At 45.4% G+C, this 13,953-nt stretch overlaps 1 protein-coding gene across 2 annotated transcripts; it reads right to left on the bottom strand.

The window, feature by feature from the left end:
- Positions 1–2,527: 2,527 nt before the first annotated feature.
- LOC112240886 (tetraspanin-8-like) lies at positions 2,528–8,327 on the bottom strand (the record flags this gene model as incomplete). 2 transcript variants are annotated; one of them, XM_042315520.1, is given in 8 exon segments in its annotated part: positions 2,528–3,145; positions 3,586–3,669; positions 4,158–4,268; positions 4,654–4,752; positions 5,877–5,972; positions 7,507–7,581; positions 7,872–7,988; positions 8,262–8,327. In XM_042315520.1, coding segments are annotated over 8 exon segments (777 nt in total), but the record flags the coding sequence as incomplete, so codon positions are not given.
- Between the last annotated feature and the right edge of the window lie 5,626 nt (positions 8,328–13,953).

Below are 13,953 nucleotides of genomic sequence, written 5' to 3'. Positions count from 1 at the left end.
GTGCACCATCCCAAGACAATGCAGGAGTGGCCAAGAGTCTTGGTGGTTCCAAACTTCTCCCACTTAAGAAAGATGGAGGCCACTGTGTTCTTAGGGACCTTCAATGCTGCAAACATTTTTTGGTACCCTTCCCCAGATCTGTGCCTCGACACAATCCTGTCTCGGAGCTCTACGAACAATTCCTTTGACCTCAAGGCTTGGTTTTTTTGCCCTGATATGCACTGTCAACTGCAAAAATATCGAAAAACCTGTTTTCGCTTTGCCATTATGGGATATTATATGTAGATTGAATGGAAGAAAAATCGATTTTGTCCACTTTAGAATAAGGCTGTAAGAGAACAAAGTGTGGAAAAAGTTAAGTGGTCTTACTACTTTCTGAATGCACATGTACAATTTGTTTTAATAATAATAATGTTCTCCGTTTTGCTCTATAACCCCCACAAGCGTCTTGAGACTCGTCTGCAGTTGGTAGAATCCAATCTGCCAACTTCGTTCTGTAGTGTTCAAACAGTTTGGGCTACACACTACACACTATTTGTGGAAAGGTGAGACTCTCATGAACACGTACACGTTGGTTGTTTTGCTCTAGGATGCCCACAGGCCTCAAGAGACTTGTCTGAAGATCCCCGGTAGATGTTGAAAAAATTAATGGGAGTACTGTATATCTGTAGACAGTTTTAGTGCCAAAAATAGGGGATTAAATAATGCTGAAATAAGTATAGTAACATAACATACCCAAACATATTCCCCATTCTTAGGAAAAGGATGTAATGATGAAGTCTATGTGGTGTAGGTATTTTACAATCATAGGAGGTTGGTGGCACCTTAATTAGGGAGGATGGGTTTGTGGTAATGGCTGGAGTGGAATAGGTGGAATGGTATCAAATACATGAAATACATGGTTTCCAAGTGTTTGATGCCATTCCATTAGTTTTCATAATTACTGTGTAAGTCTACGGAGAAGAGTGAGAACCATGAGCCTCCTAGGTTTTGTGTTGAAGTCAATGTACCCAGAGGAGGACAGAAGCTTTGACCAGGTTCCAGTGAAGCAATGATAATAACAGTCCACAACAACATACCCAAGAGTTTCCTGGTTAGCAAGGGGAAGTCAGTGTTTAATTTCATTGTGTATTAGAAACACACTTTGAGATCATTGTGAGGGGATTTCACCAGTGGTTGAATGGGGAATTGGGCTTCCAGGGAAAATGTTGTTCGATGTTGCAAAAGTAACCAAGTGAGGTGGAACTTAGCGAAGGGTCAAATATGTGAGGCTTATTTGATCTAATAGTTCCGTGATGTTTAGGCTGTTACAAATGTACTGATATAAGTGGATGCAAGTTACATCCTGGCAACTTTAAGTAAAATAACTTAGTTGTGTATCTGTCCTCTCATTGGCTAGAATACAACCTGATCTCGCCTGCCTTTGATCATTGAGATGTATTTCCATTGTTAGAGCGGTCACTATCTAGTCAATATAATAGATAAACATTGGTCTGGTGCTGTGTTTACGTATGCATGCTATTAACGTGGAAAAGAGGCCTGGTGCAGGATCTGATAGGGCCAAGTAGTGGAATAGTGGGGAGGTTTTAGTGGGTGCAGGATCTGATAGGGCCAAGTAGTGGAATAGTGGGGAGGTTTTAATGGGTGTAGGATCTGATAGGGCCAAATAGTGGAATAGTGGGGAGGTTTTAATGGGTGTAGGATCTGATAGGGCCAAATAGTGGTGGTGAGGTTTTAATGGGTGTAGGATCTGATAGGGCCAAATAGTGGAATAGTGGGGAGGTTTTAATGGGTGTAGAATCTGATAGGGCCAAATAGTGGAATAGTGGGGAGGTTTTAATGGGTGTAGGCTCTGATAGGGCCAAGTAGTGGAATAGTGGGGAGGTTTTAATGGGTGTAGGCTCTGATAGGGCCAAGTAGTGGAATAGTGGGGAGGTTTTAATGGGTGTAGGATCTGATAGGGCCAAATAGTGGAATAGTGGGGAGGTTTTAATGGGTGTAGGATCTGATAGGGCCAAATAGTGGAATAGTGGGGAGGTTTTAATGGGTGTAGGATCTGATAGGGCCAAATAGTGGAATAGTGGTGAGGTTTTAATGGGTGTAGGATCTGATAGGGCCAAATAGTGGAATAGTGGGGAGGTTTTAATGGGTGTAGAATCTGATAGGGCCAAATAGTGGAATAGTGGGGAGGTTTTAATGGGTGTAGGCTCTGATAGGGCCAAGTAGTGGAATAGTGGGGAGGTTTTAATGGGTGTAGGCTCTGATAGGGCCAAGTAGTGGAATAGTGGGGAGGTTTTAATGGGTGTAGGCTCTGATAGGGCCAAGTAGTGGAATAGTGGTAAGATTTTAATGGGTGTAGAATCTGATAGAGCCAAGTAGACTGAAAAGAGGAAGAAAGAGGAGGAAGAGAGAGGAGAATGTGAGGAGAGAGTGGGAGGAAAAGATAAAGGCAGAAAATGAAATAAGGATGGGGAGAGGACAAAAGTCATTGGAAGAAATGGTTGTCGAAAACAGAAGGACCATAATGTTAAAAGATGCTTGTCCCTTTATTTAAGACACTGTAACCAACACTGAGGCACTACAATGGTTAAATGGTTGAACAGTAACACTTTGGATAACACAGTAGAGATGTCTAATGTCTAATAATGTCCTGAGTTGTCCTTTCATGTGTGTTATGAGTATGTACATAATATGAGTGCATTGCTAACCTGATCCCAGATCTGTTTGTGGTGTTTGTGGTCTTGCCAATGCCAACTGTCGTTCTGCCCCTGAACAAGGCAGTTTAACCCACTGTTCCCCAGTAGGCCGTCATTGTAAATAAGAAGTTGTTCGTAACTGACTTGCCTAGTTAAATAAAGGCCATCGTGCCAGATCTGTCATTGCCAAGTCAACTCTTTGTCACCCATTTTCATGTTTGGCTTGACACAAATGAGTGACCGGAGCTGTCATGATGGCACAAACAGACTGGCACTCAGGCTAGTGCATTGAGTCTCCTTCATAAGAGGACCATTTCATTTCAGACACTCTCTGCTGTGTCACACAGCTCCCTGTATTGAGGTGGTTGAGAGGTGAAGATCACAGGTGGCACATCAACCTTTCTTCTCATCTGGCAGAGTATTGTGATGGCCAGGACAACTCCAACATCCTGAGGACCAGACACACAGTAACGGTTCAGTCAGGATTGACGGAGCAGGTGACCAGATGCTGAGTGTGATAGATGATGGTTCAATCTAATAGGCCTACACTCAAAAGGTACGGTAAAAATCACTATGGTACAGTGTTGGGGTCGATTCATCCATCCTTCAGTTAGCATCCTGACTTTCAGATGTTTTAATTGTTCTTGTTTACTTGTATGTACTGTGTACTGCAATTCAGCTTTTAGCTGCCACATCGGTAATAATTATAATAAACAAATACTACTGAAGTTTTCAATTCAGGTAATTGAAATTCACTTCCTGAATTGAAAAATACACATGAAACATTTTCAATTTGGGAATTGACTTTCTATTTATTGAATTTAAAAAACTGAATGGACCCCAACCCTGAAATGGTTAAATAGTACAGACATAGATATGAAATACATACCCATAATACTTTAAGTGCTACTAATGTTCCTATTATCAGGATGATGTCATAGCCCACGAAAGAGATTAAGATGGGAAGACATGGCTGAAAACGAAAAACAAAGAGTTTGTAAAAAACAAGAGTATCCACTCTGTATTACATGTAGCTGTTTATTGTATCAATGAGCACTGCAAGACATTTTGCGCAAAAGTAAAAAATAAACTTTTTAGTTGCACCTTCTTGACAGCAGAGAGAATTTTTTTACATTTAAAATTTTTTCGACCCATTTTGACATGGGGTGTAGAGAAAATCTTGCCGTTTTAAAGCAAGTTTGCTGCAATTCTACACATTTTGCCATAGGGTGGTGAGAAATGTATGCAGTTTTTAAGATGACATGAGAGTGAGACTGACTAACAACATCAATGGGGACTCCATGGGCGGTAATTCCACCATGATAACAGGTTTAGATAGCTGACTGGTAAACAAATTTAGCAATCTAAAAAATATTTTCTGGCATGGCCTAATTGATCTGAGGGCCTTCAAAATGGCCGCCAGTTGCCCATCCCTGGTGTAGTGGAATGACATGATTGTACCTCTTTATATACCAGCATGTGTTCATCCATTAATCCCTTGTGGTCATCATCCTCAGACAGATCACTGTTGGGATAGTGAATAACAAATCTTGTATTGTTACCAGGAGCAACCTGAAATAGAATGTGACATGATTTACAACAGTGCTTTACTTTAGCTGCATGATTTCTTACTAGGCTGCAGCATGGCATCCATTATGTGTCTGGTCCAAATGTGTTCTATGGTTTCTGTTGGTCTTTTACAGTATTGTCATGTACATCTTCCTCAGTTTATTTATGGTCGTCTTGTCACTGTCCTTATCGTCTCTTTTTTACATTTTGTTTTAAAAACACATTTTAAAAGATAGAATAAAAAATGTATTGCTCTTACCAAAAGACAAGAGATTTCCATTTTCATATTTGAGTGATAATTTATTTAACAGACGGACACATTGAAACCCATCCTCCTCATCAAACACATAACAGCAACAAGTTAACTTATTTAACGCAGCAGACTCACACATGTAAAGTCTGTTGAGTCCTCATCAGAACAGAGACAGGAGAGGGGGATGTCTGTGCCCCAGTCTTGGTAGCCTTGTACGAGCCCACAGCATTTTAACTGAAAGTGAAGGAAACAGAACAACAGCACAACAGACATTTTAAAAACATGATTTACCAGGTATAGTTAAGGCCTAGTCCTGAAAGAACCCTACATGGAGAAATCTCCAATGAAAGTGCTTTTAGTCCAGGCCTAGATTTACATAATAAGGAAAACTGGTCCTAAAGACACACACACATCGAAACGGCACCCTGGGACTGAATTGGCACCCTGGGACTGTGAATTGGCACCCTGGGACTGTGAATTGGCACCCTGGGACTGTGAATTGGCACTCTGGGACTGTGAATTGGCACCCTGTGACTTTGAATTGGCACCCTGGGACTGTGAATTGGCACCCTGGTACTTTAAATTGGCACCCTGGGACTTTGAATTGGCACCCTGGGACTGTGAATTGGCACGCTGGGACTGTGAATTGGCACTCTGGGACTGTGAATTGGCACTCTGGGACTGTGAATTGGCACTCTGGGACTGTGAATTGGCACTCTGGGACTGTGAATTGGCACTCTGGGACTGTGAATTGGCACTCTGGGACTGTGAATTGGCACTCTGGGACTGTGAATTGGCACTCTGGGACATTGAATTGGCACTCTGGGACATTGAATTGGCACTCTGGGACATTGAATTGGCACCCTGGGACTGTGAATTGGCACTCTGGGACTGTGAATTGGCACTCTGGGACATTGAATTGGCACTCTGGGACTGTGAATTGGCACTCTGGGACTGTGAATTGGCACTCTGGGACTGTGAATTGGCACTCTGAGACTGTGAATTGGCACTCTGGGACTGTGAATTGGCACTCTGGGACTGTGAATTGGCACTCTGGGACTGTGAATTGGCACTCTGGGACTGTGAATTGGCACTCTGGGACTGTGAATTGGCACTCTGGGACTGTGAATTGGCACTCTGGGACTGTGAATTGGCACTCTGGGACTGTGAATTGGCACTCTGGGACATTGAATTGGCACCCTGGGACATTGAATCGGCACCCTGGGACATTGAATCGGCACCCTGGGACATTGAATTGGCACCCTGGGACATTGAATTGGCACCCTGGGACATTGAATTGGCACCCTGGGACTTTAATCGGCACAAGCAGAGACCATAAGAAGCATTAAATGACTTACGTTAGTCTGCATGTTGTATAGCCCTTCTAAATCAGTTTGATTCGCTCCACTCAGAGGCATCATCGCTAGATGTTCCTCTCTGGTTAACTCCTCCATCTTGAAATGAATCAAGTTAACATTGAGTGTTATAGTCACAGCTGAAACCTATAATCAGCTCTGAATTTGAAAAGGACAGATACAGACATTGAATTATCAAGAATCAGATGCATTGCACCATCATACAAGAACTTCTCAAATATATTTTTACCAGAACAGCAAATAAACATTGCCTCAAGGTTGAATGAAAGTCACAGCCATGTATATCCCCCCCAAGCAGATACCTCGAAGGCCCTGAAAGAACTACAGGTTGACTGATTATGATTTATCAACGCCGATACCGATAATTGGAGGACCAAAAAAAGCCAATACCGATTAATCGGACGATTTTTATATATATATTTGTAATAATGACAATTACAACAATACTGAATTAACACTTTTATTTTAACTTAATATAATACATAAATAAAATCAATTTAGTCTCAAATAAATAATGAAACATGTTCAATTTGGTTTAAATAATGCAAAAACACAGTGTTGGAGAAGAAAGTAAAAGGGAAATATGTGCCATGTAAAAAAAAGCTAACGTTTAAGTTCTTTGCTCAGAACATGAGAACATATGAAAGCTGGTGGTTCTTTTTAACATGAGTCTTCAATATTCCCAGGTAAGACGTTTTAGGTTGTAGTTAGTATAGGAATTATAGGACTATTTCTCTCTCTACCATTTGTATTTCATATACCTTTGACTATTGGATGTTCTTATAGGCACTATAGTATTGCCAGTCTAATCTTGGGAGTTGGTTAAGCTTGAAGTTATAAACAGCGCAATGCTTGAAGCACAGCGAAGAGCTGCTGGCAAACGCAAGAAAGTGCTATTTGAATGAATGCCTACAAGCCTGCTGCTGCCTACCACCGCTCAGTCAAACTGCTCTATCAAATATCAAATCATAGACTTAATTATAATATAAGAAACACACAGAAATACGAGCCTTAGGTAATTAATGGTCAAATCCGGAAACTATCATTTAGAAAACAAAACGTTTATTCTTTCAGTGAAATACGGAACCGTTCCATATTTTTTCAAACGGGTGGCATCCCTAAGTCTAAATATTGCTGTTACATTGCACAACCTTCAATGTTATGTCATAATTATGTAAAATTCTGGCAAATTAATTACGGTCTTTGTTAGTAAGAAATGGTCTTCACACAGTTCACAACGATCCAGGCGGCCCAAACTGCTGCATATACCCTGACTCTGCTTGCACAGAACGCAAGAGAAGTGACACAATTTCACACCCTATTAAGACAGTTTATGTAAGTGTTTCCTTTATTTTGACAGTTACCTGTGTATGTATATATATATATATATATATAGACTACTGTACCTCGTGTTTCCTTTATTTTGACAGTTACCTGTGTATGTATATATATATATATATATATATAGACTACTGTACCTCGTGTTTCCTTTATTTTGACAGTTACCTGTGTATGTATATATATATATATAGACTACTGTACCTCGTGTTTCCTTTATTTTGACAGTTACCTGTGTATGTATATATATATATATATATATAGACTACTGTACCTCGTGTTTGCTTTGATATCCATTCACGCACTCCACAAACAGGTATAGGCTGGCCAATGACATACCTACAGAAAACTACACACACATATTGGAGTTGTCAAGCGAAATCACTACTTAAGGTTCATTCAAACGTATCACACTTTAAGGGAAACATGTCATGGGGAAAGTGTTGGCTGGTTTCAGTTGAGTTGTATGGCATGCCATTACCTATCAGAAAGGAACAGTTTGCAGCAGAGAAGTCAAGTCGGTAGCCAGATCCCAGACCTGTTTGTGCTATATAGCCAACACTTATGATAATTATCCAAGACAAAACCAACAGATCTGGGATCAGGCTAACACTTTGAGACAGGTCTCGGCAGGCTTACCAAAACCACAGCCCATTTCTTCTCCTTGCGAGCGCCATAGACACCAAAGATTGACAGGACCAGGGTTGCTGCTTCTAGGACATACAGAACTACTATCCCAGGCAGAATATCCTCTATCTATGCATAGGAAGACAAGCCAGACTAATGATATGGCAACTGTGGGTTTATAATCATAATATTACAATGATACTGCTGGATTCTAGCCTGGTCTCAGATCTGTTTATGCTGTATAACCAACTTCTATGGTTGTTGTCATGCTAAACACTGTAGGAGTTGGAAAGACAGCACAAACAGATCTGGGACCAGGCTAGATGGACACAGCAGTATTATAATGAAATCGATATGATATAATTAGTAAATGTAATAGGAGCTATAAAAAAACAGAATTACTTCTTCTGATTGGTGGAAGTACCCATGTCCAAATAATGTGATGGCCAGCAACAGGGTGCTGATGATCTGAAGAGAATACAACACATGATACAGTCATTACAATGTACAGGGTATTATACTGGGAATTCTACTGATAATGCACAGTAAAGGTTGATACAGTCATTACAATGTACAGGGTATTATACTGGGAATTCTACTGATAATGCACAGTAAAGGTTGATACAGCCATTACAATGTACAGGGTATTATACTGGGAATTCTACTGATAATGCACAGTAAAGGTTGATACTGTAACGGTTTTCTAGTGGTGATGAAGGAGAGTCGGACCAAACTGCAGCGTGTCGATTGCGATCCATGTTTAATACAACAAAGAAACACGAACTTACAAAAAACAATAAACAAAACCGAAACAGCCTAACTGGTGCAAACTAACAGAGAGTACACATAGGACACTAAGGACAATCACCCACGACAAACTCAAAGAATATGGCTGCCTAAATATGGTTCCCAATCAGAGACAACGATAAGCATCTGCCTCTGATTGAGAACCACTCCAGACAGCCATAGACTTTGCTAGACAACCCACTAAGCTACAATCCCAATACCACCACCAAAACCCCAAGACAAACACACCACAATTACAAAAACCCCATGCCACACCCTGGCCTGACAAATACATAAAGATGAACACAAAATACTTTGACCAGGGCGTGACAGAACCCCCCTAAGGTGCGGACTCCCGAACGCACCTCAAAACAATAGGGAGGGTCCGGGTGGGCGTCTGTCCATGGTGGCGGCTCGGGCGCGGGACGTGGACCCCACTCATTTAATGTCTTAGTCCCCTCTCCCTTCGTCCCTGGATAGTCCACCCTCGCCGCCGACCATGGCCTAGTAGTCCTCACCCAGAACCCCACTGGACTGAGGAGCAGATCGGGACTGAAGGACAGCTCGGGACTGAGGCAGCTCGGGACTGAGGGGAAGCTCGGGAGTGAGAGAAAGCTCAGGAGTGAGAGGAAGCTCAGGAGTGAGAGGAAGCTCAGGAGTGAGAGGAAGCTCAGGAGTGAGAGGAAGCTCAGGCAGGTTGATGGATCTACCAGATCCTGGCTGGCTGGTGGTTCCGGCAGATCCTGGCCGACTGGCACTTCTGGCGGATCCTGGCTGACTGGTGGGTCCTGGGAGACTGGCGGATCCTGGCTGACTGGCGGATCCTGGCTGACTGGCGGATCCTGGCAGACTGGCGGATCCTGGCAGACTGGCGGATCCTGGCAGACTGGCGGATCCTGGCAGACTGGCGGATCTAACTGATCCTGGCAGACTGGCGGATCCTGGCCGACTGGCAGATCCTGGCCGACTGGCAGATCCTGGCCGACTGGCAGATCCTGGCCGACTGGCAGATCCTGGCTGACTGGCAGATCCTGGCCGACTGGCAGATCCTGGCCGACTGGCAGATCCTGGCGGATCCTGGCAGACTGGCGGATCCTGGCAGACTGGCAGTTCTGGCGGATCCTGGCAGACTGGCGGATCCTGGCAGACTGGCGGATCCTGGCAGACTAGCGGATCCTGGCTGACTGGCGGATCCTGGTTGACTGGCACTTCTGGCGGATCCTGAAAGACTGGCGGATCCTGGCTGACTGGCGGATCATGGACTGGCGGATCCTGGCTGACTGGCGGATCCTGGCTGACTGGCGGATCCTGGCTGACTGGCGGATCCTGGCAGACTGGCGGATCCTGGCTGAATGGCGGATCTAACTGATCCTGGCAGACTGGCGGATCCTGGCTGACTGGCGGATCCTGGCCGACTGGCAGTTCTGGCAGATCCCGGCTGACTGGCGGATCTGGAAGAGTCTGGTTGACTGGCAGATCTGGAAGAGTCTGGTTGACTGGCAGATCTGGAAGAGTCTGGTTGACTGGCAGATCTGGAAGAGTCTGGTTGACTGGCAGATCTGGAAGAGTCTGGTTGACTGGCAGATCTGGAAGAGTCTGGTTGACTGGCAGATCTGGAAGAGTCTGGTTGACTGGCAGATCTGGAAGAGTCTGGTTGACTGGCAGATCTGGAAGAGTCTGGTTGACTGGCAGATCTGGAAGAGTCTGGTTGACTGGCAGATCTGGAAGGGTCTGGTTGACTGGCAGATCTGGAAGAGTCTGGTTGACTGGCAGATCTGGAAGAGTCTGGCTGACTGGCAGATCTGGAAGAGACTGGCTGACTGGCAGATCTGGAAGAGTCTGGCTGACTGGCAGATCTGGAAGAGTCTGGTTGACTGGCAGATCTGGAAGAGTCTGGTTGACTGGCAGATCTGGAAGAGTCTGGTTGACTGGCAGATCTGGAAGGTTCTGGTTGACTGGCAGATCTGGAAGAGTCTGGTTGACTGGCAGATCTGGAAGAGTCTGGCTGACTGGCAGATCTGGAAGAGACTGGCTGACTGGCAGATCTGGAAGAGTCTGGCTGACTGGCAGATCTGGCGGCGCTGGACAGCCTGGCGGCGCTGGGCAGACTGGCGACGCTAGGCAGACTGGCAGTGCTGGGCAGCCTGGCGATGCTGGGCAGACTGGCGATGCTGGGCAGACTGGTGGCGCTGGGCAGACTGGCGACGCTGGGCAGACTGGCGATGCTGGGCAGACTGGCGACGCTGGGCAGACTGGTGACGCTGGGCAGACGGGGGGCACTGGCGGCGCTGGGCAGACTGGCAGCACTAGCTGCTCCATATAGGCTGACAGCTCTGGCGGCTTCTTACAGACTGACAGCTCTGTCGGCTCCGTGCTGACTGGCTGCTCCTTGCAGCCTGGCAGCTCCTTGCAGACTGACAGCTCCTTGCAGACTGACAGCTCCGTGCAGACTGACAGCTCCTTGCAGACTGACAGCTCCTTGCAGACTGACAGCTCCTTGCAGACTGACAGCTCCTTGCAGACTGACAACTCCTTGCAGACTGACAACTCCTTGCAGACTGACAACTCCTTGCAGACTGACAGCTCCTTGCAGACTGGCTGCTCCATGCAGACTGGCTGCTCTATGCAGACTGACATCTCTGGCTGCTTCATGCAGACTGACAGCTCTGGCTGCTCCATGTAGGCTGACAGCTCTGGCGGCTCCGTGCAGACTGGCAGCTCCTTACAGACTGGCAGCTCCTTGCAGACTGGTAGCTCCGTGCAGACTGGTAGCTCCGTGCAGACTGGCAGCTCCGTGCAGACTGGCAGCTCCGTGCAGACTGGCAGCTCCGTGCAGACTGACAGCTCCTTGCAGACTGACAGCTCCTTGCAGACTGACAGCTCCTTGCAGACTGACAGCTCCTTGCAGACTGGCTGCTCCATGCAGACTGGCTGCTCTATGCAGACTGACATCTCTGGCTGCTTCATGCAGACTGACAGCTCTGGCTGCTCCATGTAGGCTGACAGTTCTGGCGGCTTCTTACAGACTGGCAGCTCTGGCGGCTCTGTGCAGACTGGCAGCTCTGTGCAGACTGGCAGCTCCGTGCAGACTGGCAGCTCCGTGCAGACTGGCAGCTCCGTGCAGACCGGCAGCTCCGTGCAGACCGGCAGCTCCGTGCAGACCGGCAGCTCCGTGCAGACCGGCAGCTCCGTGCAGACCGGCAGCTCCGTGCAGACCGGCAGCTCCGTGCAGACCGGCAGCTCCGTGCAGACCGGCAGCTCCTTACAGACTGGCAGCTCCTTACAGACTGGCAGCTCCTTACAGACTGGCAGCTCCTTACAGACTGGCAGCTCCTTGACTGGCAGCTCCTTGACTGGCTGCGCTGAACAGGCGGGAGACTCCGGCCGCGCAGGAGAGGAGAAAGGCTCTGGCTGCGCTGAACAGGCGGAAGACTCCAGCAGCGCTGTAGAGGAGAAAGGCTCCGGCAGCGCTGAACAGGTGGGACGCACTGTAGGCCTGATGCGTGGTGCTGGCACTGGTATGCCGTGCATGCTATGCCAAGCCCACACCTTTCTTTCTACTCTGTCCAATACATCCTCCACACTCTCAGACTCAGCACTCTGCTTCGCCGACAGCTCCAATTCCATCCATGGCTCTGCCCAGGGTCCTTGTCCGTCAAGGATCTCCTCCCAAGTCCATTTATCCAAAGAGTGCAGCCTCTCCCAATGCTGCTGCTGCCTCTGTTGCTTCTCCTGCTGCTGCCTTTGCTGCTGCTGCTTTGCTGCTGCTGCTGTTGCTCCTGCTGCACCTGTCGCTTCTCCTGCTGCTGCTGTTGCTGCTGCCTCTGTTTACCACGCCGCTTGGTCCTTGGTTGGTGGGTGATTCTGTAACGGTTTTCTAGTGGTGATGAAGGAGAGTCGGACCAAACTGCAGCGTGTCGATTGCGATCCATGTTTAATACAACAAAGAAACACGAACTTACAAAAAACAATAAACAAAACCGAAACAGCCTAACTGGTGCAAACTAACAGAGAGTACACATAGGACACTAAGGACAATCACCCACGACAAACTCAAAGAATATGGCTGCCTAAATATGGTTCCCAATCAGAGACAACGATAAGCACCTGCCTCTGATTGAGAACCACTCCAGACAGCCATAGACCTTGCTAGACAACCCACTAAGCTACAATCCCAATACCACCACCAAAACCCCAAGACAAACACACCACAATTACAAAAACCCCATGCCACACCCTGGCCTGACCAAATACATAAAGATAAACACAAAATACTTTGACCAGGGCGTGACACAGTCATTACAATGTACAGGGTATTATTCTGAGAATTCTACTGATAATGCACAGTAAAGGTTGATACAGTCATTACAATGTACAGGGTATTATACTGGGAATTCTACTGATAATGCACAGTAAAGGTTGATACAGTCATTACAATGTACAGGGTATTATACTGAGAATTCTACTGATAATGCACAGTAAAGGTTGATACAGTCATTACAATGTACAGGGTATTATACTGGGAATTCTACTGATAATGCACAGTAAAGGTTGATACAATCATTACAATGTACAGGGTATTATACTGGGAATTCTACTGATAATGCACAGTAAAGGTTGATACAGTCATTACAATGTACAGGGTATTATTCTGAGAATTCTACTGATAATGCACAGTAAAGGTTGATACAGTCATTACAATGTACAGGGTATTATACTGGGAATTCTACTGATAATGCACAGTAAAGGTTGATACAGTCATTACAATGTACAGGGTATTATACTGGGAATTCTACTGATAATGCACAGTAAAGGTTGATACAGTCATTACAATGTACAGGGTATTATACTGGGAATTCTACTGATAATGCACAGTAAAGGTTGATACAATCATTACAATGTACAGGGTATTATACTGGGAATTCTACTGATAATGCACAGTAAAGGTTGATACAGTCATTACAATGTACAGGGTATTATACTGGGAATTCTACTGATAATGCACAGTAAAGGTTGATACAGTCATTACAATGTACAGGGTATTATACTGGGAATTCTACTGATAATGCACAGTAAAGGTTGATACAGTCATTACAATGTACAGGGTATTATACTGGGAATTCTACTGATAATGCACAGTAAAGGTTGATACAATCATTACAATGTACAGGGTATTATTCTGAGAATTCTACTGATAATGCACAGTAAAGGTTGATACAGTCATTACAATGTACAGGGTATTATTCTGAGAATTCTACTGATAATGCACAGTAAAGGTTGATACAGTCATTACAATGTACAGGGTATT

The sequence above is a fragment of the Oncorhynchus tshawytscha genome, unplaced genomic scaffold (assembly GCF_018296145.1).
Source record: "Oncorhynchus tshawytscha isolate Ot180627B unplaced genomic scaffold, Otsh_v2.0 Un_contig_6710_pilon_pilon, whole genome shotgun sequence".
Taxonomy (NCBI): domain Eukaryota; kingdom Metazoa; phylum Chordata; class Actinopteri; order Salmoniformes; family Salmonidae; genus Oncorhynchus; species Oncorhynchus tshawytscha.
The sequence above is the reverse complement of the archived record's forward strand: the minus strand, read 5'-3'. Positions and strand labels throughout refer to the sequence as shown.